At 53.1% G+C, this 27,505-nt stretch overlaps 1 protein-coding gene across 1 annotated transcript in view; it reads left to right on the top strand.

Annotated features, from left to right (window-relative positions):
- MLPH (melanophilin) overlaps window positions 1-27,505 on the top strand; it is a gene marked incomplete at both ends in the record, with an annotated part of 46,326 nt that overhangs the window by 825 nt on the left and 17,996 nt on the right. The window contains 5 exons of the mRNA XM_080688760.1: window positions 13,934-14,155; window positions 14,314-14,426; window positions 19,095-19,198; window positions 20,255-20,362; window positions 21,849-22,101. Of these exons, the coding sequence (XP_080544886.1) occupies window positions 13,934-14,155; window positions 14,314-14,426; window positions 19,095-19,198; window positions 20,255-20,362; window positions 21,849-22,101 (800 nt within the window). The remainder of the gene's footprint in view (window positions 1-13,933; window positions 14,156-14,313; window positions 14,427-19,094; window positions 19,199-20,254; window positions 20,363-21,848; window positions 22,102-27,505) is intronic.

Here is a 27,505-nt window from a genome sequence, read left to right as displayed (position 1 = left end):
GCTTTGGGTATAGCTCAAAGATAGAATGTCTCTGGATCCAATCCCCAGTAACACACACACACACACACACACACACACACACACACACACACACACACGGAGGAGTAGGAGGCAGCACCTGAGGGGGGTGATCCCGACATCACTCTGATGTCCAGACCCTGGAATTGGTCTTCGGGACAGTCTGGTTTCCGCCTGGCTTCTCAGCAATGCGGGCCCCCCTTCTCCTCACTGTCCCCAGGCTCCACTCCCTGAGCTCCTCTCCCTCTGCCTCGCCTCTGCCCCCTACCCAGGGTTGGAAATTTTGATTATCCACCGGATCGCTTATTCTCAGCTCTTAGTGTCTTTTGTGGATTGGGTCAGCTGTTGAGGAGACGATAGTGGAAACACTGAAGGAGAGTGAAGTAGCCATGTGCCAGGCTGCGGGATGCGCGGTGGAGGGCGCCTGCGGAGGCGGAGGGCGCCTGGCTGTTCCGGGAGTGCCGGGACCCCGTGAGCAGGAGGCAGGAGGGGAGGAAGCCGAGTGTGGGGCTCGTGGGCCACTCTGGCCTTCTCAGAGTCCAGCGAGACTTCCAGCCCGTGAGTGGTGGGTCACTGAGATGCGTGGTTGGATCACAGAGCCAGCGAGTTGATCCCTGGGAGGGATGCCTGGGGGTTCTGGAGGACGGGAGGAGTCAGGGTGACTCCAAGTCCTGGGCCTGCATGAATGACCAAGAGGACAGAGTGCGGTCACCTCAGCTGGGGAAGGTGCACAGGGAGCAGGTTTTAGGAACTGGAAATGGTTTGGGACGTGCTGAAGTCAGGCCACCTATCGGATACCAGGCGGATTGTGGGGCTGGCGTTTGGTGTACCAGCTAGCCTAGCCGGGAGCCCAGAAGAGAGCTGTCACCAAGCACAGCAGATGGTGTTTGTATTCGCTGCCTAGGACTACTCGCTGTGTCCTTTGTAAAGTACAAATATAGTGGTATAAAACAGACAGGTCCATCTCTGATTGTCTTGGGGGTCAGCACTCCTGAAACTCATGGTGTCCATGGGGGGCTTCTGTCTGAAGCCAAAGGGAACACCTGTTTCCAGGCCTGGTTGCTTCTGGAGGGGCCTCAGCTCCTGGGCTCGTGGCCCCATCCCCATCTCCAGACCATGAGCATGATGTCTTCCAGACACACACACACACACACACACACACACGCACGCACGCACGCACGCACGCACGCACACGCACTTCTGCTGTATATTTCTCTCTATCTATCTACCTATCCTGCCTTCCTTTTTCTCTTTATAAAAACAGTTAAAGTTACATTTAGAGCTTTAATCCAGGTCATCCCGGAGACCCTTCCTATCTTGAAATCCTTAATTAAATCCATCTGCAGAGTTCCTTTCACCATGTAAAGTCTCACCCACGGGTCCTGGGGACCAGGATACGGGTGCTGTGGGACGGGGGAGCCTGGCTCAGCCAACACTGGTGTTTAAAGCTGGAAAGGGGTGTCTGTGGCAGGCCACCGGGGAGGGACTCCAGAAGGAGACAGGCCAGGAGACCTGAGCGTGTTGAGGAGACAGCGCCAAAGAGGAGCCAGAACCAGCTGCCAGGAGGGGTCTGCATCCCAGACCACCATGAGCACGGGGTCAGCCCAGCACATGCTCCCGGGCTCCTGGGGAGGGGCTGAGTCAGCACCACCTCTCTGAGTAACCCTCACTCTTCCTCCACAACCTGGAGCCCCCTGCAGGCCTGAGCCTGCACCCAGACCGCTGACCAGCCCCTCTCCTCAGTCTCTGATGGCCCCTCTTCCCCACAGCCTGAGTCCTTTCCCCTCCCCATTCTGTGGCTGAAAAATCAAATGTTCTCACTCCTTCAACCTGAGCGGCTCCCTCCTGCCTCGGCCTTGCCATGGGCCTGTCAGGGCTGAGTCTCTCTTAGCCCACAGGATGGCTGGCCTTTCCAGGGCAGAGCCACCCAGGGTGGGTCCTGCCCTCTCTCCAGGGAGTCCTGGCAGTTGTCACCTTTATCTGAAGTGGCCAGCTGGACCTGCCCATCGCCATGCAGATGAAGATGGGGGAGGGAGGACCTCGCTCTCAGGGAGCAGAGGGAACTCGTGGGCAGGATCCTGGGCAGCCACTGTCCCCAAGGACTCTGAGGGTCCGCCTGCCCCGGTGCAGTCAGCTCCGTGGTTTAGCAGGAACTGTGGGTGTGTCTTGCAGAAGCTCGCCCTCTGATACCCGTCTTTCCTTATTTCTTGTTCCTTTAGTCACTTCATACTGCAAAGAAGAGACAGGCCCAGGAGACTTCTAAACACTGTCAGGGAAGGAACAGGGAGCAAAGGAGTCAGACTGCTGGGCCAGAAAGGTCTCTGCCCTGTGCAAAGCAAGCCAGCTGGGGTGGTGAGGTTGGCCGGCTCTGCTGTGCCTGGTGGGGACGGTGGGCTGGCCCCAGAGGAGGAGGCTGTGCCCTGTGCACACACCTAGAGTATTGTGTTGGAATGCAAGTGTGCAGGAGGAGGCTTATGGAAAGTCAGCCTCGAAGCCAAAAGCACTGAAGCCCCCGCGACGTTGCAGTACCCGCGCTCACTGTGCGGGTGCTCCTGCACCTGCTAATTCGTCCAGGAGGCACGGATTCAGGCTGTGTGGAGGGTTGCCTGTGTTTCTTCTTGTTTTGTTTTAAATATACCTCAAAATCAGCGCGGTGTATCAGTGAGAAGCCTGTTCACAGGGTCCCTCCTGACCCTGGGAGCTACCGGCCCCGGGCTCATGATCTGAGACAGCAGGGCGGGCTGGGCTGGTGAGTTCCTCGAGGTCAGAACACGACGGGCGATGGGCAGTGCTGGCACTTGGAAAGTGTCTCCATCAAAACAAGCGCAGAGTGAAGACTGGTCCTCCACAGGAGAACTTGTTCAACCACGCGAGCTGCCTCAAACACCAAAAGTCCACTGTGAAACTGAAGTTTTGTTTTGGTTTTTTGTGGCACTGGGGATGGAACCCAGGGCATTCTACCTCCGAGCTACACCCCCAGCCCTATTTTTTATTCTTTATTTTGAACAGGGTCTCACTGAGGTGCAAAGGGCCTCACTAAGTAGTAGCTGAGGCTGTCCACGAACCATGATTCTCCTGTCTCAGCCTCTGAATGCTGGGATTATAAGCGTGGGCCGAGCTTTGAATGTGTTTAACCTCCTTAATGAGGAGCACCAAATGACTGGCCCAGCTCAAATACACCTGCCGAGGATGCCGGCCAAACAGAGTTAACGAGGAACAACTTGTGAAACCAGTCTTATAAAACAAACAGCTCACTTCTTGGAAAGATTCTCATTATTGTGAATAAGAACCAGTTGGGCCCCAGGTGCGGGTCCAGGCCAGTTCGACCAGAAGCAATTTGCCAGTGAGAAAGCAACAGCCCATTCACCAGATAGACCAATTTGAAAACAATGAACCCAGCCCGGCCTGGTGGCGCACGCTTGTAATCCCAGCATTCCGGAGGCTGAAACCGGAGGACCCCGCTTTGAGGACAGCCTCAGCTACTTAGTGAGGCCCTTTGCAACTTAGTGAGACCCTGTTTCAAAATAAATAATTTAAAAAAATAGGGCTGGAGGTGTCTCTTGGAGATAGAATGCCCTGGGTTCCATCCCCAGTGCCAAAAAGTAAAAATAAATAAATAAATAAAGCCCCACTTCCAAAAGACGTTTCTCTTAACATGTAGAAAATTAACCTAGCTACTCCCCATAGACAGCCTGAGACCACAGGTGTAGTACTGCCATCCGTCACTGGTTCAAGCCCGTCCTTCCTTCCCTGTTCTGCGTCCTGCTGGGTGCAGCCGGCTTGCTGGTTTGCTTGCAAAGGCCAGCCCATGCCCCAGGGCCGCTCTGGAGGTCTGCTCCAGTGCACAGGAGGTCAGCAGCTGACAGCGGTGGCCCCTCCAGCAGCCGCAGCCTTTGTCCCTCCTCACCCACCTCCCTCTGTCTGTTCCACTCCTTTCCCACGCTCCCCTCGCCTTCTCTGTAGTTAGCTGGAAGCTTCCCCTTCCTCCACCTGGCCCATTAAAGGAATAAACTGCCAACACACATCTCCAGAGGGCTGGGCTCCAGGCGCTTTCACGAGCAGATCTTTGGAACCTCCAAGCACAAACACGTCCTGTGCTGGTCAAGCCGCTCACACCAGAGCGTGCCTCGCCAAAGAAGATAAAAATACAGCCCAGTGGTCCCCACGGGGATGTCCTGAGGGCCACGCTGCCCCTTGCCACTAAACACGCGTGGCCACTTGAATGGTTGAAATTAAGTAAAAGGAGGAACTCAGTCTCACCAGCCACTCACGTGGGTTGGTGGTGCTGCCCACTGGACCTTCCCAGAAGCCGATTAAGCCCCAAGGAGTGACAGCCTCAGAAGCAAACTCACCCATGAGCCAGCACCGCCTCTGCCGAGATCACCCTGGGAAAGGTGAGGCGAGTAAAGGGGATGACAGGAAGACCCAAGTCCAACACAGAAGTAACAGGACACCACTCCTCACCTAGGAAAGCAGCATGTAGAGCCAGGAGCAGTGGTACACGCCTGGAACACCCGTACTTGTGGCTGAGACAGAAGGACACAGGTTCAAGACCAGCCTCAGCAACCTAGAGAGGTCCTCCACAACTTAGTGAGACCCTGTTTCAAAATAAAAAGTAAATAGCCAGGTGTGGTGGTGCAGGCTTGTAATCCCCGCGCTTGGGAGGCTGAGACAGGAGAATTGCACCGGTTCGAAGCCAGCCTCAGCTACTGAGTGAGGCTCTCAGCAACTTAGTGAGACCCTGTTTCCAAATAAAGTATAAAATATGTCTGGTAGTATAGCCCAGAGGTAGAAAGCCCCTGGTTCTACCCCCAGTACCAAAAAGAAAAGAAAAGAAAAGTAAAAACGGGCTGGTTGTGTGACTCAGAGGTAGAATACTGCTAGGTTCAATCCCCAGTACAAAAAATAATAATCTAATAAGAATAACAACAGGCTCAGCACTCATTGGGACTCCGGGGGTAATTATTGACACCCATGTGTGATTTCTAGCCCTTCTCGATCTCCTTTACTCGATTCCCCTCAGCAACTTAAGTATCCACTTTTGACGGGTCCAGGGCCTCAATCCTCTTCTCTTCTCTGGGAGCATTCTCTCCCAGGGGCCTGATCCAGCCCCAGTGGTTTTGCTTTCTGTTGTTGTTTAGTTGTTTTGTGTTGTGGTGTTGTCTGTGTTTGGTTTGGTTTCTGCAGTGCTGGGGTCCTGCGTGCTCAAGTGTTCTGCCGCTGAGCTGCACCCAGCCGCTAGGTTGTAAATGTCCTCAGCCCCCTGCAGGGAAGGGAATATTCCATACCTGAGCTTCCCAGCACGGCAGCCAAAAACCACCACGGTAGCAAAACACTTGAGATATGACTAATGAATCAGGGAAACAAATTTTTAATTTTATTTTCTTTTATTTCAAACTGAAGTAGCCATGTGTCTAGTGACCAGCAGCTACTACCGTGGCCAAGCAGATGTAGATAGCAAGCCTCACCCTTCCCTCTGAACCCGACTCAGCAAACAAAGGTCGGCTCCGCCATCAGCCAGCATGTCCGATCCTCACCTCATGTTCCTCCCCCCAGCCAGGCCCCCTCCCAATCTTGGGAACTGCTGGAGGCTGAGGTCCAGCTCCCAGGAGTCACAGCCACCCCACCCTGTTTTCTTATCCCACCTTCTATACATCAGCAAGCCCAAACATCACAGTGTGCCTCCAGCCCAGCTGCTGCTCACCACCCTCAAAGCCAACATGGGGAGACCAGGGATCCCGCCCCCATCCACTCACCCTCTTCCACCTCACTGACCACTTGACCATCTTCCCCATGACCCCACGGTCACCCCTTAGATACAGGAATTCACCCCCAAGAGCCCCACATCGTGTTTATAGTGGAAGCGGCCTCCTTACTGGGCGCCCAGGACCTCACCCTGCCAGCCGCGAGCCCTCCTCTCCCTCTGGATCGCCCTGTAGCACACACCTGGCCCTAGGTGAGCTACTCGCTCTCCCGTGCATGGCTGTCTGACTCCCCGGGGCTCACCTTTTTGCTGCTGGGTCACAAGCCCCAGGCCCAGGTCCTGACCGGGGCTTGGTCGCTGTCTTTTAATCTACACAAACAGTAACCACCTTGGAGTCCATCAACATAACTGGGACAGCTAGCTGCTCTTACCGTCTTCTCATTTCATCCTCCGATGACCCTGCAGCGTGGCCACTAATATCATCCCCCTTTACCAATGAGGAAGCAAGAGCAGGCAGCCTCCCCCGCGGAGAACAACTCCAAGGAAATTTAAGATGAGCAGTGCCTCGCTTGAGATACTCTGCATCTTTATTCTCTTTCTTCTTCCCCACACAACTTCTATTTCATGTAAAATACCTAACTAGCCGGGTCTGGTGACGCACTTCTGTAATCCCAGTACTTGGGAGGCTGAGACAGGACGATCACGGGTTCGAGGCCAGCCTCAGCAATTTAGCAAGACCCTCGGCAGTTTAGCAAGACCCTGTTACAAAGAAAAAAGGGCTAGGAGTGTTGCTCAGAGGTAGATGCCCCCTGGGGTTCAATCCCCAGTACTGCAAAAACTACATAAAATAATGGACAATGATTCTTTTGTATCAACCATCCACTCTGTTCAGACTTCCCCACTGTCTCCAGACTTTGCTGTGTCTTTTAAGTCTCTGTGTGTGCATAAGCTCTCCCCACACCTTGTCCTTTCCAGCTTGTTTGTGGAAGGCTGGTTGTTTACTTTCGAGACCTTTCAGGATCTGGAGTTCGCTGACCGGCCCTGGGATGTCTGCCTCAGGCCCCTGCAAGTGGACGGCGGGCTCCAGAGCAGAGCTTCTGCAGGCGCCGCCCTTCCTCCAAAGGCCCCACGTTCGCTCCTATTCGGAGAGGATGGAAAGGTTTTAAGTACAGAAAAGATGGTCACATGTTGTTAGGTTTAATGCTGTACAAACACAAGGTAGTGCCAGCGTCAGCCTTCTTGGAAGGAACTCCCGTGAGCAGTCCCAGCGGGGATCCCTGGGTCCCTGGAGGAGCCCAGAACTCAGACACCCTGTCCTGGCCACGAGGGACCTGCTGCTGCGCGGAAGGAGGAGCCCAGACTGGACACTCCAGGGGCTCCCTCGCTGCCGTTGTTAGTCTTGGCTGGCACGGTGTTTCAAAGTCCTTCTGCTAGCTCTCCCTGGCACAGGGGGCAGCTGCTCGGCCGTGGTGATGGTGGACGTTACTGGGTAGTCCTAAGACCCGGGAAGAAGGACAAGACGGTATGGCAGAGGCGTGGGTGACTCATGCCCTTGGGTAGGGACTGGAGCGTACCTAATGGAACACTCTGTTTTAAGGGCACAGCCCACAAATCAAACATTAGTCCTGCTCACCTCCCCAGAAAGGCAAACAGGCGGTGATGCGGGTTTCGCTGTCCACACGGGCGGAAATTCCTGAGATAATCTCGGAGAGGCCTCTCCGTGTGAGGCACAAGCTGCGGCCCATTTAAACACAAGAAGGTGATGTTTCAAGTCACCTTTAGCCCGGGCCGCGTGGCGCCGCACTGGTCACTCCAGGACTGGAGAAAACAGGGCTGAAGCAGGAAATCAGTCGCCCAGGCCGGATCTGGAGCGTAACTTTGGCCAAGATGGCCGAGGAGATTCTCCGAGGCCCTGTCCTTCCCACACCACTTACTGTCTGTCTCTTGGCCACATCGTGGGCACCGCGAGGCGGGCGGCTCCGCCTGCCCCGCAGCAGGAGTGTCCCTTGGTCCTGGCGAGGCGGTGGCCCTGTGTCCCTGCGGTCCAGCGGCGTCAGGCCCTGCTGCTCTTCTATTTCTCCTTCCTGGCTGAGGACATTTTAAGACGTCCTTGGGATGATTCACACTCAGCCAAGCCGCGCAGCAGAAGTGCAGTTCTCTTTCCTGTCCAGCCTCTCTCGTGAGCCCTCACCCCTTGGGGACGAACACTGAGGCTCGGCGGCTTCTGGTCGCTCGACCTCCCCACTTCCGTGGCCTGGGCTCCTGGCTCTGGCCTCTCTCCCACAGCCCCTTCCCCCCGGCCCCTCCGCCTGCTTTGGGCTAAGCTTTCGCTCTTGGAGAGCGTCTCAGGGCCTCTCAGTGACGCGGTTGATGGGGCCCGGGTGCTACAGACTGCCTGTGGTCATGGTGAATGGTCCTGGCCAGACGTGGGGATGCGGATGGCACCCACCACCAAGACCCTGACCCCGGCCCGACCCCAGCAGGCACCCACGTGCTGCGGCCTCTTAACCCCAGCCCATTGTCCCCTCCAGACCCGGCAGCTCGGCACCTCACCTGGCCTACTGAGCGGGCCTAAGGACCAGAGACCTGGGGCCACCTATCGCTCCAACACCCAGCATCCCTCCCGCCCCTCTGCTGTTGGGTGTTGGCAGCAGTGACGGCCGAGAGGGGCTGGGGGCCCACCTGGAGGGGCGGCTCCCACCTCCCGCCACCATGTTCTGGGCTCTCCCCCACGTCGACACCCACCAGCACCTGGATCCCACCCCCGAAGGCCAGAGCAGGACACATGGGTCTGTCCACTTCGCCTGCCCTCGGACCTCTGCTCCTCCCTCCGTCGTGGCTGAAGGGCCCTCCTGCCTGGGGAGGTTCCTGCACGTCCTCCTGTCGGGGGCTCTGAACCTCTGCTGAGAGCAGGGATCTCTCCCTTGACCCCTCCCCGTCCTGAGCTGTCCAGTCATGTCCCTCCACATCGGTGTCCCAGGGCGGCTCCAGGGCACCGCTCCACCTGCATCTTCCCAGGCTCTTCCGGGCCCGGCGACCCTCCTCTGTCCTCTTTTGCTGTCCTCTCTCCTCGACCCCATCTCGGCTCCGCCCTTAAGAGAGCTAACATGACTTCCAAATCAGCGCATCTCAGACCTTTTGGCCTCAGGATCCCTTTACATTCACACTTTAAACTATCCAGAACTCCAAAAAGTGCGTTTATATGGCTCAGAGCTATCAATATTTAATACACTAGAGCATGAAATGTAAACACGTTTATTTGTGCCAGGCACACCCCTATAATCCCGGTACTTGGGAGGCTGAGACAGGAGGATCACAGGTTCGAGACCAGCTTCAGCAACTTAGCAAGATGCTGTTTCAAATTTTTAAAGATAAGCCGGGCATGGTGTCGTACACTTGTAATCCCAGCATTTGGGAGGCTGAGACAGGAGGACCGCGATTCGCAGCCAGCCTCAGCTACTTAGTGGGGTCCTTTGCAACTCAGACCCTGTTTCAAAATTTAAAAAAAAAAAAACAGGACTGTGGCTTAGAGGTAGAATATCCTTGGGTTCCATCCCCAGTAATGCAAAAAAAAAATTAAAAATAAAATTAAAAGGGGCTGGGAGTGTAACCCAGAAATAGAACATCCCTGGCTGCATTCAATTCCTACTATTATAAAAATTAAAAAATTAATTAAACTTATTAAAAATAACAGCAATAAACCACTTATATGGTAACATAACACAAGCATCATTTTATGAAAAAACTAGTTTAAAAAAGAAAAACATAAGTAAGAAGAGTGGTATTGATCTATACTTTTTTTTTTTTTTTTTGCAGTACTGAGAATTGAACCCAGGGCACTGTACTTCCGAGCTACAGCCCCCAGCCCTATTTTTAATTTTTTTATTTTAAAACGGACTGACTGAGTTGCAGAGGGCCTCATTAAGTACTTGAGGCCGGCAGGAACCTGTGATCCTCCTGTTTCAGCCTCCCAAGTACTAGGATTCCAAGTGTGCGCCACCACGCCCAGCTGGATCTATACTTTGAAAACCCCTCCCATGTCTGGCATAATGGCTGAGTCTTCCTCTCGCCTCTGCATTCAGAGTGCTGCTAGATGTCATCTGAGCAGAAGTGTCTGCAAAAAAGACTCGCACACATCTCGGTAGTTGAAAGTGGAGACGTGGTTTAGTCGCCCTTTCAGACATTGGTGGACGTTGTTCGCTGTGACTACTTTAGCCCAGCGCCCGGTAGCCTCGTAAAGGTTAGCCACCCCAGGAGCCCGCGTGTAGGCCGGTGGTCCCCTCCGTCTCTCGTTCCTCTCAGCCGTCCGTCTGTCTTCCCCTTGGAGGGGATCTGCTCCAAACGTGTGGTCTTCATAACACTGCGCACTGATCGTCTGGAAGAGGCTGCTTCTCTCTCTGGGTTACGCAGGCTTTCAAACGCTGACGCGTGTCTTTATGCGGACCAGAGGGAAACCATAGTTTTGCTTCTCTACTGATCTCCCCGGGAATCTCCCAGCGTCGGGGTGGGAGACTCACGGCACAGCCCAGACGTTCTCCAACCGTCGAGTTTGTGTTTGAAACCTTTCATTTTATTGCTGGTCATAAATGCCGTGGCTCTTTTCCCCGAACGTGTCAGGTTCACTGTGTTCAGTTTTTGAGAAAATATCCGCCAAACACCCAAGATGGAATAGATCGTCTCTCGGTGCTTCATGCAAGTGACGATGGCATTTTGTGATCAAATTCCTACCTTGGCTCATAATTCAAGTAGTTGCCCACTTCTCCCACCAAAGTGTACATTGCCCAGACTTCCAGGCTCAGCAGCAAGGTTTCCATGCTTTTCCCACAGAATACTGAACAAGAAGCCGGGTGTAGTGGCGCACACCTGAAATCCCAGTACTTGAGAGGCTGAGACAGGAGGGTCAGAGGCTTGAGACTGGCCTTAGCAGCTTCGTGAGACGCTCAGCAACCTAGTGAGACCCCGTTTCAAAGCAAAAACTAAAAAAGCTGGGACGTAGCTCAGAGGTGGAATGCCCCTGGGTTCAATTCCCAGTACCACAAAATGATAGGAAATAGACGCCGAACAGGCTTGCGCGCAGGAGCCAAGATGCAGAGAGACGCATCCGTCACTGCTTCCTGAAGACTGTATTTAAATGAAACTGAAGGACCCAGTGTGTGCCAGGACCTTGGGGGCGTTGCCCATCCGTGCTCATCTTCGCTGCAGGCTTCCAAGAAGAGGAAAAGCCAAGGCTGCCTTAGTAGTAGTATGAAAATCACTTTGACCCTGGGAACTCTCTTAAAGGATCTTGGGCGCCTCCCTCCCCTGGTCCTGAGATGGCGCCTTGAGAAGGGCTCCTCCGCATCCACGGGGACCTTCACGCTCTTCCCCTCCGTCGTCACTCCGTGGTCCCTCGCCCTCTCTGCTGTTTGTTTGTTTGGTTGATTTTTTTGTTTTGTTTTGTTTACGGTACTGGGGATTGAACCCAGGGGCATTCTACCTCTGAGCTACACCCTTACCCTATTTTTTATTCTCTATTTTTCTTTTTGGTGGTTCCTGGAAACCCTTCTACCTCCAGGCTCCACTCCCAGACCCATACATATATATATAAATATATATATATATATATATATATATATATATATATATTATGTGTGTATGTGTGTAAACAGGGTCTCTTAAGCCAGCGCAGCTGGTTTCAAAGCTGCGCGATCCTCCTGTCTCCGCCTCCCAAGTGCAGGGATTACAAGCGTGCGCCACCACGCCCGGCTTTATTCTCTATTTTTTGAAACAAGGTCTCACTAAGTTGCAGAGAGCCTCACTAAGTAGCTGAGGCTGGCCACGAACCCGCGATCCTCCTCTCTCAGCATCCCAAGCACTGGGATTCCAAGCGGGTGCCCCCATGCCTGGCTCTGCCCTCTCTGCTTTAACCAGCTTTTCCCTCCTCCATCTCTGCAGCCTGTGGTTTTTCCAACTCAGCCTGATTTCTTCCCAATCTCCTACTCCTTCCTCCTTGAGATTGTTTTTTCTTTTTCTTTTCTTTTTTTTTTTTTTTTTTTTTTTTTGGTTGTACTGGGGGTGGAACCCAGAGGCTTTCGACCTCCAGGCTATACTCCAAGACCTATTTTATACTTTATTTGGAAACAGGGTGTCACGAAGTTGCTGAGAGCCTCACTAAGTAGCTGAGGCTGGCTTGGAACCTGTGTGACCCTCCTGTCTCAGCCTCCCAAGCACAGGGATTACAAGCGTGGCCACCTCACCCGGCTCCTCCTTGAGATTCTGCCTTTTTACTAGCCCAGCAGACTTGATTCCCATCCCCTTCTCATGCCAGTGCCAGTGGTAAGCTACGTTCTGGGGAGCCCCTTATCCCTGGAAGTGGCTGCACGCCAGGCTTTGTATGCCGACGCACCCACAGCTGAGTGACATCTGATCAACCCAGGCTTTGCAATAAGCACCATGTGGCTGCTCTGGCCCTGCGTACCCCTGCCCACCTGAAACTGCAGCTTGGGTTGATGTGCCCGGCGGCTGGCAGGCATGTCCTTTCACCAAGTTCCACACCTGAATGATGTCCATTTCCAGCCATCTCCCCAGCCTCCTGGGTTCTAATGAAGAGGACTCCATCCCGGCGGCAGGCACCTCGCCATTCTCATCTTCCCTCCTGCTGAACCTCGGGACTCTCCTTCTGCTGCATGGGAGAGAGGGTGGACAAGCCCTGCCTGGGAAGGGGTGGACTTCAGGGTCTCTGGTCAATGTGGATTTGGCAAGCGTGGAATTGGAGAAAACTGATGTCTCATGGTTTTCTCTTTGAGGCAGACTTTGCCTTGTTGATTCAGCCTTATCTGTACCGGGTCAGTAGATGACAATATTCTTCTTAGGTTCCTACAACTGCTTGCACATTTTTCCTCTTGGTTTTCAAAGTTGTGACAAGAGTTTTATTTTGTATCTCCATGAGAACAGTAGTCCCCCACGATTCACAGAGATGTTTTAAGACCCCCCAGTGGGTGCTTAACCTCTGTGCGGTCCTCATCCTATATATACCATGTTTACATATATGTATAATACCTGGGATAAAGTTTAATTCATAAACCAGGCACAGTAAGAGTTTAACGATAATAGCAAATAATAAAAATAGAGTGATTATAACAATACTATAATAAAAGGTGTGGGAATGCAGACACTCACGGGCTGTCTTTTTCTCCCTCTCTTTCAATATCTTATTACTCTACACTCACTCTTCTTGTTATTGACCACGAATAGCTAAAACTTGCCAAGCACGGACTACTTTATTTTAATGAAAAATTGGGAGGTAGAAATCAGTGAAGTTCGGCTAATGTCATTTTAAATCAAAGGCAGCCTCCAAGCCCCTCTTCACCTTGTGGTGTGCTGAAGTATCCATCAAAACAGGACTTCAGAGTTCTCTCAGAAGACAGTAGCACCTATTGTCTCACTAATTTTGTTCACTAACCACAGATTAACTTTTATCTCATCTAAAACAAAATATTACATTTGGCTGACATGCTCTGAGACCCAGAACAAAAGGAATGCATTCATCATGCTGTGGGGGATGTTTTCCAGGCAGGTGAGCCTGGCAGGTGCACCAGGAAGCTGTGCTGTTTAGCACTGGCTGGACTAGAAGAACTGTGGTTTGCCTGGGACTCCGGGTGCCGGGTCATTCCTGCTCTGGACGCTCTCCACGCCAAGCCATCCCGCCGAGCTCGCAGGAACAAACCTGCAGCCTCCACTCAACTGCTCGCTGCAGGGAGATACCCAAAATGCTTTGCTGAGATAGGATCAGCTGGCCTGACCCTCAACACTCCAAGGCCAGGAAGGGGGCGGTGCCCTGCCAGCTGCACTGGCGTGACTACCAAGTCACAGGAGTGCTTCAGTGCGGTGTCCTTACCATGGTTCCCATATGTTTTCACTTCCAGCCTACCAAATTGCACAGGATTAAGTTCAACATATTGGTCTTCCTACAGAGAGACAGACAGACAGACAGACAGACAGACAGGCAGGCAGACACAGGGCATGGCACTGTGGGCATAAGATGCCTGTGGCTGTTGTTGCCTGACTCTGGATCACTGTCTTATGCATCTGAGAGAGCACTGCGTGTGTGCGTACATATGTGCACGTGGGCGTGTGTGGGTGTGCACACACACTCGTGTGTATACACATGTACATTTAAAGCCTGATGCCAAACCGAGCTGTCCAATGTGTTTCTTGCTTCTGTTTCCCAAGGGGGCTGAAGGGCAAGATCAAGAAGGAGACCTCCAAGAGGGAGCTGCTCTCCGACACGGCCCACCTCAACGAGACCCACTGCGCCCACTGCCTGCGGCCCTACAGGCTCCTGGTGAACAGCAGGAGGCAGTGCCTGGACTGCGGCCTCTTCGCCTGCAAAAGCTGCAGCCACGCCCACCCGGAGGAGCAGGGCTGGCTCTGCGACCCCTGCCACCTGGCCAGGTGAGCCGGGCCCCGAGCTCAGGCGGCCCTGGAGGCCTCGCATCTGGCATATCCCTTCGGTGGGGCTAGCTGAAGCGGGGTGGACATGCGTGCATGCACGGGGTTTGTGCGTGCCCGCGCAGCAGGGGCAGTGCCGGGCCTGTGCCTGTCCCCTGCAGAGTGGTGAAGATCGGCTCACTGGAGTGGTACTACGAGCACGTGAGATCTCGCTTCAAGCGGTTCGGGAGTGCTAAGGTGATCCGGTCCCTCTGCGGGCGGCTGCAGGTGGGAGGTAAGCTGGGGGCCCCGGGATGCTGTTTCTGTTCTTGGGCATGTCTTAATGTTCCCCAACTAAGCAGATTCCTCTGGGGGTGGGGGGGGGAGGGAGGGAGAGAGAGAGAGAGAGAGAGAGAGAGAGAGAGAGAGAGGGAGGGAAGGAGGGAGGGGAGGAGGAGGAGGAGGAGGAGGAGGAACAGGCAGACAGAGACACACACGGATCTGCGCTTCTTTCTGTTTCTGGTGTGCTGCCTGCCCTGGCTGCTCTCCGTGTGCACCCTCTGCGTCCCTGGCTGCTCTGGCTCCTGGGGTCCCCGTGCTCTTGACATCCCGCTATTTGAACTTGTTTCTCCAGAGCTTCATGCCGAGCTGAGAACACATAGCTGGGCACCCTCTCTCAGTCCTGGAGGCCCCAGGGCACCTCCTCCACGCCCTGCTCCCTCAGGTGTGGGGTGGGGTCCTGGGCATCCCCCGGCCTCTGATGCAGAGAAAGGCTATCGTGACTCAACCCTTTGCTCTCGTGTTTGAAGTATCTATTTCATGATGTTTTGAACCCAAGTATCTATTGCACACGTGCACGTGTGTGTGTGTGTGTGTGTGTGTGTGTGTGTGTGTGTGTGTGTACTGGGACTTGAACCCAGGGGCATTCTACTTCTTAGCTACACCTCCAGCCTATTATACAGTTTTGTTCTGAAACAGAGCCTCACTAAGTAGCTGAGGCTGTCCTCTAACCTATGATCCTCCTGTCTCAGCCTCTCAAGTACTGGGATTACAGATGTGCGCCACCAGGCCTGACTCCAAATATCTACTTCAATGAGGATGAATGTGTCTGCCCTCAAGGTCCCTATAAGGCATCTGGAAAGAAAGAAATTCACAGAGTCAGGAAGGGAGGGTGCCTGAGTTTGAACTTAGAAGGGGAAGATGACCAGATCTGAGGGAAGAGCTGGCCTGTCCCTGTCACCAGCGTCCTGGGCTTCTGCCCTAAGTCTGGTCAAGCATGTGGACCGGGCCGGGCAGCAGACAGAACTGGCCTGTGGGGTCTCCGCAGCCTATAAGCCTCTGCCCGCAGGACCACAGGGCCCCTCGGGACATGCAGAGATCCCGGGCTCCAGCAACAGGGCAGGGCCTACTAGGTTGGGGCTCCTTGCCTCGCTTCTGCCCAGGCATCTCCCAGAGGCATCCCCCTGGAGAAGCGCCGTATCCATGCCTGCCCCCTACAGCCCCGGTGACAGGGAGGAGCAGGAGGGAGACCAGCCGCCCCGGGCATCTGAGCTCAGGCTGGAACCGGCGCGGGCATTTCTGAGGCTCCTTAGCTCCTTGTTTCGTTTGGGACACACTCAAGGGGTCCTCTTGCCTGGAGAAGCTTTAAAGCAGTGGCACCTGGAGCCACAGATGGCCAGTGGCTCGGCGTCTGGGTGGTGATGGGGACAGGGGACCATGATAAATCATTCAAACGAGGACTTTTTGAGTAAAGGGAGGCCCTGCTGAGAATCATGCTGCAGCCCCAAAAGTGACTCGAAGAGCCCCAAGGACACGGAGGAGCTGTCACCTGTCCCTGGGGCTGCGCCTGGCAACTTCTCCCATGCCTTCGGGGAGCACACCAGTAAATCCTACATCCCGTGCCCAGCTGAGATGTCTTCCAGCAGAAGCCTGACCCAGCCTCCTCCGCGGGGCTTAGGGACAGGGGCAACACATGGGGAAAGCTTTGCTGCCAGGCCCCTGAGAATCTCAGTCCCAGCAGTGGGTCCACCAGCTCAGCCAGCACAGGCCTGGACCTCGCCCTGCAGACGCTGCCTTCTAGGGGCTCCATGGGCTCGGAAGCTATGGTTTAAAAGGTGGCGGGAAATGCCAGGTGTGGGAGGCTGAGGCAGGAGGATCGCACAGGTTCGAAGCCAGCCTCAGCTACTTAGTGAGGCTCGCAGCAACTTAGTGAGACCCTGTTTCCAAATAAAATATAAGATAGGTCTGGGAGTGTAGCTTGGAGGTAGAAGGCCCCTGGATTTCATTCCCAGCACCAAAAAACAAAAATAATAATAATAATAATAATAATAATAATAAAAGATGACAGGAGGTGGGCATGGTGGCACATGCCTATAATCCCAGTACTTGGGAGGTTGAGACAGGAGGATCACAGGTTCAAGGACAGCCTCCACAGTGTAGCAAGATTCTCAGCAACCCAGTGAGACCTTATTTCAAGACAAAAATAAAAAGGGCTAGGAGTGTAGCTCAGAGGAAAAATGCCCTTGGGTTTGATCCCCAGTACCACAAATATAAACAAATGTAAAAGGCGGCAGGGATTACGGAGCTCAGCTAGGGTACAGAAGGTCTAGCCCTGCAGTGAGCACAGCCCACCTGCAGGAACCTGCTGATTTCAACATTGCCACTGGCGGCCAGCAGGGGGAGCCATGTCCCAACAGAAAATGGAGCTCATCCTTGGAGTGGTTTCCAGCAGGTCTTTACTCCCCTGTCCCTCCTGGTAGTGTACCCCCATGTGGGCTGCCTTCTCCCCTGCTGCACCCCAGCAAAAACAACATGGTAAGACCTGGTGCAATATGGCAGGGGGAGCCAGCATCGCGGTGCACACCGATAATCCTAGCTACTTAAGAGGCCGAGACAGGAGGATCACAAGTTCAAGGCCAGCCTGGGAAGCATAGGAGACCGTCAGCAGCACACAGGTGAGGATGGCTCTCATCCTCATGGCTCCCTGAGCCCTCCCCTGGCTGCCTCCCAAGGCCAAGCCGTGCCCACACCTCTGCCACTCCCCCCTGCCCCCGCTGTGTGCAGGGCCTGCGGGGCGCAGCGGGCATGGCCGAGATGCAGTTTGCAGGGCCCAGTCCTGCATCACAGGCAGAAAGTGTGGGGTCCGCATTGCTGCAGACAGGACGGACCCCACAAGCGGTCCCATGTCCACTTGTAGCTGACAGGGCACCCTCTAATGCCCTGCTTGCTCACACCCAAGACCTCCGATTCACAGAGACCCAGGGTGGGGATAGATAAGGGTTTCCAGGGGCAGCAGGACCTGGCTGAGGCTCCCAGAAACCAAACTCAGGAGGCCAGCGTGCCCTGTGACCCCAGAAACTGGAAGGTGGGTGACCGGCCAGGTCTCTCAGCTCCACGGCCCTGGTGTTCATTACCCGGGCCACTCCTTGCAGGAGCCGAAGGGAAAGCACAGGCCAGGCCGGGGGTGGGGGGCTGGGTGCGTGCTGGGGAGGCCAGGTCGGTGCTGGGGTGAAGAAGGGGCCCTGGGGGTGCTAGGTCCTCCCTCCTGCCTGCGCCGTAAGCAAGCCATGTGAGGCTGCAGCTGGAGTGGTTTGTTCAGAAGCTGATGTAGCTTTAAGCCTTGTCCAGCCATCTCAAGCCCAGTGGTAAACAAAGGTGCCTGGAAGGGTGGCCACAACCACAGAGGAAAGATTCAGAGTGCTAGTTTTATGCTGTAGCTCAGGCCAGCTGGGATATCTGGAGGTCTTTGAAAGGCCGGCAGACAGCCCTGCTTGGATAATCCTCAGTGGGTGGGTGGGTGGATGGGTAGATGGATGGATGGGTAGGTGGGTAGAAGGATGGGTGGATGGGTACATGGATGGATGGATGGGTAGGTGGGTAGATGGATGGGTGTGTGGGTGGATGGATGGGTTAATGAGTGGATGGATGGGCAGTGGATGGATGGATGTGTGGGTGGGTAGATGGGTGGGTGGATGGATGGATGGATGGATGGATGGATGGATGGGTAGAAGGATGGGTGGATGGGTACATGGATGGATGGATGGGTAGGTGGGTAGATGGATGGGTGGGTAGGTGGGTAGATGGATGGGTGGGTAGGTGGGTAGATGGATGGGTGGGTGAGTGGATGGATGGATGGGTGGGTGAGTGGAATGGACGGGTGGGTGAGTGGATGGATGGATATGTGGGTAGAAGGATGGGTGGATGGGCACATGGATGGATAGGTAGGTGGATGGATGGATGGATGGATGGATGGATGGATGGATGGATGGGTAGGTGAGTGGATGGATGATGGGTGGGTGGGTGGGTAGATGGATGGGTGGATGGATGGTTGGATGGGCGGGCAGGTGGATGGATGGATGGATGATGGATAGATGGATGAATGGATGGATTGGTGGGTGGATGGATGGATGGATGGATGGGCAGGTGGATGGGTAGGTGAGTGGATGGGTGATGGGTGGGTGGGTGGGTGGGTGGGTAGATGGATGGGTGGATGGGTGGATGGATGGGTGGATGGGTGGATGGATGGATGGATGGTTGGATGGGCGGGCAGGTGGATGTATGGATGATAGATGGATGGATGAGTGGATGGACTGGTGGGTGGATGTGTATGGATGGATGGCTGGGTGGGTGGATGGATGGATGGTTGGATGGGCAGGTGGATGAGTAGGTGAGTGGATGGATGATAGGTGGGTGGGTGGGTGGGTGGATGGGTGGATGGATGGATGGATGGGTGGATGGGTGGATGGATGGTTGGATGGGCGGGCAGGTGGATGGATGGATGATGGATGGATGGATGGACTGGTGGGTGGATGTATGGATGGATGGCTGGGTGGGTGGATGGGTGGATGGGTGGGTGGGTGGAGGCAAGGAAAGAGGAGTGAGGAAGGATGGATGGGTGGCAGGTGGGTGGCGGGTGGACAGCCAGCTGGCTTCCCTGGGCGGGTCACACACGTGTCTGTTGCAGGAGGGTCTGAGCGAAGCCCTGCAGAGGGCAGTGGAGACAGTGAACAAACAGACGAGGATGGAGAGCTGGCCCCGGAGGCCCTGGCCCAGCCTGGCAGCAGCAAAGTGTGTCCGGCAGGTTCCCGCCCCTTTCACAGCCACCCCGCCCTTCCCGGCCCTGGGCTTCAATTTCCTGAACGTCCTGGTGCTCCACAGCCCCACGAGCCCCCACAGTGCAGCTCACTGGGCACAGGGGAGGAGCCCCTGACCAGCTGCGGCTGCTGCGCTGTGCTGGGACGCTGGAAGACCTTGTCTGGCTGGCTGGAGCCCCTTACACAGGAGTGGCCGGCAGAGGGCGCGGTAGGGCAGGGCCCTGAGCACAGGCCGCCTTCGCTTCTTCAGAGGAGATCTGAAGGCTCTCTCTGGAAATGTTTGCTGCTTCTGTTTCTTACCAGCCATAAGCCTTGTCTGTATTGGTATTTGTTCCATTTTCTTTTATTTCTTTCTTTTTTTTTGGGGGGGGGGGTTTGTTACTGGGGATTGAACCCAGGGTCATTCTACCTACAAACTACCACCCCCTCAAGCCCTTTTTATTTTATTTTGTTTTGAAACAGGGCCTTGCTAAGTTTCTGAGGTTCTAAGTTGCTGAGGCTGTCCTCCAACCTGTGATCCTCCTGCCTCAGCCTCCCAAGTACTGGGGTCACAGGAGTGCAGCACCATGCCTGACTCCATTCATTATTGACTTATTTCTGGTGGTAGAGGCCAGCAGAGCAGACCTTGTGTAGAGGAGCCATCGAGGGAGGGGCTGCGCAGGCAAGCTGGAGTTTGATGCATCCTTAAGAATCAGGTTTAGAGGGCTGCTCCGTGGGGACAGGGTCCATTTTTGTGTGATTGATTCACACTATTTGCTGAACCTGGAATCCCACCCAATGCCTGGAATGTTTCTTCCTGGGAGATAAGTTGAAAGAGAATCAAAATAATTACATGAGGGAGGGATTTAGGAGTAGACATGTGCTGGCCCAGGAATGTGGAGTTCTGGGGAGCTCAGCCACCTCTGTCCCCCCAGCCAACATGCCCCATTGACCCAGAGGGTGAGCCGCACCTGGGCAGGGGCAGGCGGTATCTGGCCTTCCCATTCAAGCTGGCCCTGACCTGATTCTTGCTCATCTCCCCCCTACAAAGAAAAAGCGCCTCCTCTCCTTCCACGACTTGGACTTCGAGGAGGACTCAGACCACGACACGCAGCACCTGAGCCTGTCCTCGGTCCCTGTGGCCATGCACACCCTGCAGGTCAGTGGGCCCTCGTGTGGGGCCCCCGTGTCTCCCAGGAGCCGGGGGAAGGGGTGCTCAGGCTCTGGGGATGGGTGTGTGCTGGGAAGTAGTGTGGAGTGGCCGCACAGTCATGCCAGGCTCTCAGGCCAGGGGAACAGGAAGTGGGTGGGCAGCCAGAAGCCTCGCACCCTCCTGGGACCAAGCAGGCCACCTGGAGGGCAGGCACCCGAAGCTAGGCAGTGAGTGAGGGCCCGGGGAGTGGGGCCAGCGCTTGGCCCCAAAATGAGGCAGAGCCCCATGACCCAGGAGGATGGGGCAGAGATGGGCACCCGCGGCAGCCAGGGAGCCTGGCCTGGTGCCCGGGTCTCCGTCTTATTGTAGGGCACGGTGCGCTTTCCTTCCTAACTGAGGCCCACCCCACAGATGAAAAACAGCCGTTCCTTAACCCCTGGACACCTGGCCTCTGAAGGGGCCACCGGTGAACCCGGACTGTGGTCACTCACGTTACACAGCAGCTGTGTAACCTCAGTCCTGGGGACCACCTTGAGCCCTCCCTCCCTGTTCTGGGAGAGGGGTGATCATGTCTGCCTTACGGGGGTGTTTGGGGGACTTGAGGCTACACCTGGCAGGCCTGACGCCCTGGGGCAGTAGCTATGAGCACCAGAGGCCTAGAAGCAGTGACCGCCTTCATGGTGAGTCCCCAAAGCCAGCCCCACTATTCCCCCCCAGCGCAGGCAGGGCCAGCCGGGCTGCGGGAGGATGGGACCAAGAAAAGAGAGAAGCCAGCACCCACCTGGGGCCACTGCCGCTCAGGCCTAGAGTTGGCACTGCTGACTGCTTCCGGGCGGCCCGCCCACCACAGCCCAGCCTCAAGGGAGTGCACTGCTCCCGGAAGCCTGGTGCTGGTTTCCTTGGGACCGGTGGCACGATGCAAGGACCCCTCTGGAGATAGATGGGGACCGCACCAAGAGACTCAGGAAACCCTGCCCCACCCCCGTCGCCCTGTAGACCATCAGCGTTCATTAGAGACCATGTGGTAACGATGCTTCTGCACACAAATGAGTGACATACTGCCATCAGGCAGTCTGTGTGTGAGCCTGCGTCCCCTGAGCCTGTGGCTAAAGTGCTCCAGAACCCAGGCCTGGGGCACACGCTTGTCATCCCAGTACTTGGGAGGCTAAGACGGGAGGATTGCAGGTCTGTGACCAACCTCAGCTACTTAGTGAGGCCCTCTGTAACTTGGTGAGACCCTTTTTCAAAAAATAAAGAATAAAAAATAGGGCTGAGGTTGAAACTCGGAGGTAGATTGCCCCTGGGTTCAATCCTCGGTACCAAAAAAATAGATGCCCAGTCCTCTGTGCAGTGCCTGGCCCGGGCACCGTCAGGAACCCCAGCACCTCAGACGTGATACAGAACAGACCCTGAATGCTCTGGGCACGGTTTCTGAAAACAGAGGAAGCGAGTGTAGAGGGCCGGGGTGATGGGGCCCAGTTCTGCCCGTCAGCGAGCCCCAGAAGGACACAGCTCCCGGGCTGAGGGTCCCTGGGCTCAGTCCCTCGCAGGAGAGCCCTGCTCAGAGGATACGACCTCCATGGAGGCTGATGTCCTGGAGGAAACCGACGCTGCGGCCTCCAGCTGCCATCCCCGCCCAGGAGAGCAGCCAGGCCGCCTCTCACCTGCCGGACAGGCCACCCGCGCTGAGCTGAGCCGTCCTGGAGACGCCCCCGATGTGGCCCTGGGGCTGGCTGCTGTGCCAGGTGGGTGTGCTTGCCCTGGGCAGGGCCATGGGGGGAGGTGGCCAAGGACCCCGGCTGCAACGGACCAGCTCGGTGGAGCACTGAGGACTCTGCCAGAGCACTAGGACCCATTAAGACTGATTTCTCGAAAGATGGGCAAAGGCTTTGGCTGTGTTCTGCAGAGGCTTTTTTCTGCAGCGATTTCCCTCTCTTACCAAGTAAAATTCCTTCAAGTCCTTGTTCGATGCTAAACGTGGGGGTTAATCCCCAGGACTTGGGAGAGAGAAATCTGAAATGACTGACACGGACAATTGCCTCCTCTCGTGCAACTGACAAGTTTATTATTCAGAAACAATATTTTTTATACATCCCTATTTCCCAGTGAGATTCCTAGTAGAAAAGTGTAAACACCAAAGAACAATAGTGAAGGACATGTGAACAAGACAAAAGGACGCTAGTCTTGTAATTAAGATTAGCCCCGGTCTTGTGACTTAAGTCAGCCCCTTGGCCTTGCAGATGGTGGTGGCTTTAGAGGGCAAATTCCAGAAGGGACAGGCACGCCCAGGGCTTTTGGGGGAATTTGGTTTTTAGAATCTTCTTTAACCCTTTCGGAATCTTCCATTCCTAGGCCTTAGTCCATGTAGTTGGCGTGGGGAAATCAGATGGGTCAGAGCCATGTACGTCTATGACGATCCAAAGGGCAGCAGTAGATGTCTTGTCAGGTCCTGTCTATAACACCATCTGAAGTCTGAAAGCTTCAATCCTATGAAACAACACTTAGAATATTTTTTAGCAGACATAGCCAAAAAGCACAGGCAAGCTGATTCCTGTTACTGTTCTTTGATAAATATCATTGCAGACTTTGGAGTCTTTAGATTAATTGTCAGATGTACTCCTCTAGCTGCTGAGCACTTTCCTCAAGTGGTAGGCTTATTAGAAACCGATTCCTCTTTTAGTAATCCATTTTCATGACATACCACAAACCTTTCTGCAACCTGCTTTTTTTTTTTATTGGTGCACTGTATTCATACATCATAATGGTATAAAAAAAACTTTTGTAGACATACATGCACACATCACCAGTGAGCCCCTACCCGATCCCCACCCCATTGCCTCCCCATCCCTCCTTCCCATGCATGGCTTAGTGTTTGACATCTAGTATTATAGCAATTTATCTAAAATTAACAATGATAATCTCACATAACAGTTTCATTTGTCTGATACCAAGCTTTTGATGACTTAAAGATAACATTTCAATATTTCTTTTTGCTTTCTTTCTTACCAGAGAATATTTTTTCTTTTTTTTTAAGGTGAAACTATCACACATTTATTTATTTATTTTTCAGAGAAAGTCTATCCTAATATGGAATATGGACTATAGATACACAAAACGATCTCGAAAAAGAACAAAGCTAGAAGATGTATATTTTCTGATTTCAAACCATATAAAGCTACAATAATTGAAACAGTGTAGTACTGCTATAAAGGCAGATATATAAACCATTGGAGTGATATAAAAGCTTAGAGATGAATTCTTCCATATATTGTCAAATTATTTTTTACAAGATTTCTACAGACATTTGGTGGAGGAAATAATAATCTTTTAACTAAATATTGTTGAAAAATAATAATTACATGAAAAAGAATAAAATTGGACCCTTACCTAACACCATAAACAAACATTAACTCAAAATAGATAAAAGACCTAAATATAAATCTTAAGACTATAAACTTTTAGAAGAAAATCTGGGTCATAAAACCTCACAACATTGAAATTGGCAGTGATTTTTGGATATGATTTCAATGGCACAGGCAAAAAAAGGGTAAACAAACTCCCTAAAAAATAAAAAAATATTGTATATCCAAAAACAATGTAAACAGAGTTAAAAGTTACTGGTAGAATGGGATAAAATATTCCCAAATGCTTTATCTGAAGGTATATTAATATTCCAACTAGAAATCCTAAAACTTAGCAACAATAAAAGCAAACAATACAATTTAGAGATAGGTAAAAGACTAACATAAATAATGAATCTCCACAGATAACCAATCTTAGTTGTCTGTTGGATGGAAACTCTTGTTTCTCTGGTTCTGGTGTGTGTTACCTATTTCTTCTTTGTACTTAATCTCTTTGAGTATTTTCTCTAGCACTGGTTTTGAAGACATAAATTCCTTCAGTTTCTGTTTGTCATGGAAGCTTCTTATTTCTCCATCTAATTTGATAGAAAGTTTTGCTGGGTAGGAAATTTTTGGCTGGAAGTTGTTTTCTTTCAGAGTTTGGAATATGTTACTCCAAGCCCTTCTGGCTCTCATGACTTGGTTTGGGAAGTCTGGAGTGATTCTAATTGGTTTGCCTCTGAATGTCACTTGGCCCTTTGTTTTTGTTGCCTTTAAGATTCTCTGCTTGGCTTCCACATTGGTCATTTTGACAATTATGTGGCGCGGGGATCCTCTTCTCCGATCCTGTCTAAAGGGAGTTCTATAAGTTTCCTGGATCTGTGTATCAACCTCTTGCTCTATGTTTGGAAAATTTTCTGCTATTACTTCCTTGAAGAGATTGTTGATCCCTTTGGTTTCACCTTCTTTTCCTTCCTCTATTCCAATTATTCTTAGGTTAGCTCTCTTAAAATGGGCCCATATTTCTTCAATATCAGATTCCTGCTGTCGGATTTTTTTTTCTAGATTATAAACTATGCATTCATTTTTGGAGTGATCATCTTCTAGGAGCGAGATTCTATTCTCCATGTGGTGTAATCGGTTGTTTGTACTTTGAATTGAAGCCTTTACTTCATTAATTGCATCCTTTATCTCTTTTTGGCCTTCTCTGAATTCTTTTCAAAACACCTCTATTATTTCTGCAGTTATTTTCCTGATTTGATCTTCTAGAAATCTCTGAATTTCTGTTTTATCGGGTTCTGATGTTGTGGGGTTGTGGGCATTCATTGCTCCATTGTTATTCCTCTTTTCCATGATTTCGGAAGTTTGTGCCTTCTCTGGGTTCTTCCCCTGGGTCACTACGACTTCACTTAAGGTGCTCTGGATCTCGAGTCTGTGGTATCTCGGTCACCACTACTCCTTTACTGGGTTGTATCGCAGAGTCTCAGACCCAGGGAGTCAATCGAGGCTGCTTTAGACCATGTGGGGGTGCCAGGCTGGGCATTCTGCATGCAGTTGTGACTATAGTGTGCTATCTTTGCCACCGCCACTCCCCCACTGGGTCAAGTCCCTGGGAGTGCAGTACTGGGATTTCTTCTCTAGGGGTCGCAATTTGACTCACTGTTGTTGAGTGCACCGATGGAGCTGTAGTGGACTTGGTGAATTCACTGCTGCCACCCCAGTGGCAATATGGCACTGCTGCCCTGCCCTCGGCCGTGAGGCTGGCATATTTCTTCTCTGTTTTTGAGCTCTGCTCTGAGTCCCTGCAGGGTGCGCTTAGCCCAGCCCCTGGTAGTTTTAGATGCTCCCTGTGCCGAAAAATCGGCCAAATCTCGCCCAGCTGATCCGCAGCGGCTCACCTCAGCTTGCTGTCCGCCACTCCTCTCTGGAGCCTGGTGGGCTGTTGAGTGCGTTGGTCTGGTGCCGTTCGGTGAAGTCGCCGCTGCCACCAGCAGTAAGGCGCTGCTGCCGGGTCCTCGGGCGTGAGGCCGGCGTATCTCCTCTGTGGCTCTGAACTCCGTTCTGAGTTCCCTTCCTCTCTGGAGCCTGGTGCTGGAAGGCTCTGCAACCTGCTTTTAATCTTCTGATTTTTTATCCTGGTCCTTTCTTTCCCATTTGGGACAATCTTAGGATAAACTTTACTTTATACAAAATGCTTTCTTATTCTCACAAGATTTCCTTTCTTTATCTCCATCAAAACTCCATACCTGCACACTTATTATTTCTGTCTTTTGTTCTAACATAACCATTTCTTAACCAGGTGGTGCCTCTTTGTCTCCGGGCAGTGCACGTACTAAGTGCGAGGGTCAAGAATCTACCTGGCCCTCGGCTCTATTGTATTGGGCAGTATTGGCTGCTCATCCACTAGGGTGCTTTGAAGCTGCACACAAAGTTTACCTTTCCTATATCCAGGCCGGATCACGAGGAGAGGAGGTAAACAGAGGCACCGGTTGCCTTTCTTGTAGTTTTTGGGCTAATGGCCTCAGTTGACTCTTAAGGCCTTTACTATAGGTTAATGATTAGAATGAAGGGCAACGATAGAGAGGAACTCTGCATTGTAATTGCTGCAGCCTGAATGCTTGCACAGCACCTAAGCTCTGACTGGGTTTTATTATAGCTTGGAGCAAGGCAGGGGGAGTCTAAGGGCCCAGATAAATATTACCAGAAAATTTCTCTTCCACGGACTCAGTTTCTCCCACAGTCCTGATTTCACATCACCGGAGCAAGTTGTGTGGAAGGTTAATAGAATCATTACCAAAAAAATAGTAGCTGTGAAAGACCATCCAAGAGCAAGGAGCACTCTGACCAGGGACCACGTCCCCTCGGGGCTGCTTTCTTTAAGCATGTGCCACGTCATGCGCGCAGGGTCACGCGCACAGACGCCGAGGAAGACGAGGCAGTGGCACCCAGTCTTCCGCCTGATTGGCGCAATCGGAGCTAAGGGAGCAGATTCCACGATCCCTTCCTTCCAAGTGCACTGTCCTGGCCAACACCGTGGGCCCCGCTCTCCTGGGTGGGTGCTCCTCCTCCCCTGGGACTCCCAGAATCCCCAGAGGGGCCAGCGCCCTGCTGGCTGCTGCTGGTGTAGGGAAGGGCCGCATGGATTTCCCCCCAAACGACGGCACCTGTTTGTTCCCAAGTGAAAGGTTTTAATGTTCTTAAGCAGAGCTCCACTCCTTGGCTCTCAGCATAAGCACTGATGGGGACACAGGAGGTTTATTCAGAGATGTGATGGCACCCAGGGATGCCTGCTATCCCAGGACTTGGGAGGCTGAGACAGGAGGATTGCAGGTTCAAGGCCAGCCTCAGCGATTTAGCCAAGACTCCCAGCAACCTAGCGAAATCCTGTTTCAAAACAAACAAACAAAAAACGCTGGCGGTGTGGCACAGAGGTAGAATTCCCCTGGGTTCAGTCCCCAGTACCACCAAAGAAGAGGAGGAGGAGGAGGAAGAGGAGGAGGAGGAGGAGGAGGAGGAGGAGTTGTGTTCCAGAAAAAAGTCTCTGGAACAGGCTGTTTTCTGGTTGTAAAATGGCCTGCACTCTTGCCCATGACGAGCTTCGTTCAGCCAGAACATGTTTTCAGTAAAGCCCGTGCACTAGGGAGGTGTCTACTTCTTTCCCACCCAGTGAGTCTGGCCATCTTTGTCCTGGCGCAGAGGTGGGGTCTCACGCGCCGAGCGTCCTGTCTGCCCGGGTCTGGCTAGCTCCCCCACCCGAGTGGCAGGTCCTGGGGGACCGCAGATGGCCTGTCTAGGTGCCCGCAGCTGC

This window comes from Muscardinus avellanarius (assembly GCF_963383645.1).
Source record: "Muscardinus avellanarius genome assembly, chromosome: 2".
Lineage (NCBI taxonomy): Eukaryota > Metazoa > Chordata > Mammalia > Rodentia > Gliridae > Muscardinus > Muscardinus avellanarius.
Note: the sequence above shows the minus strand (reverse complement) of the source record. Positions and strands in the feature narration are given on the sequence as shown.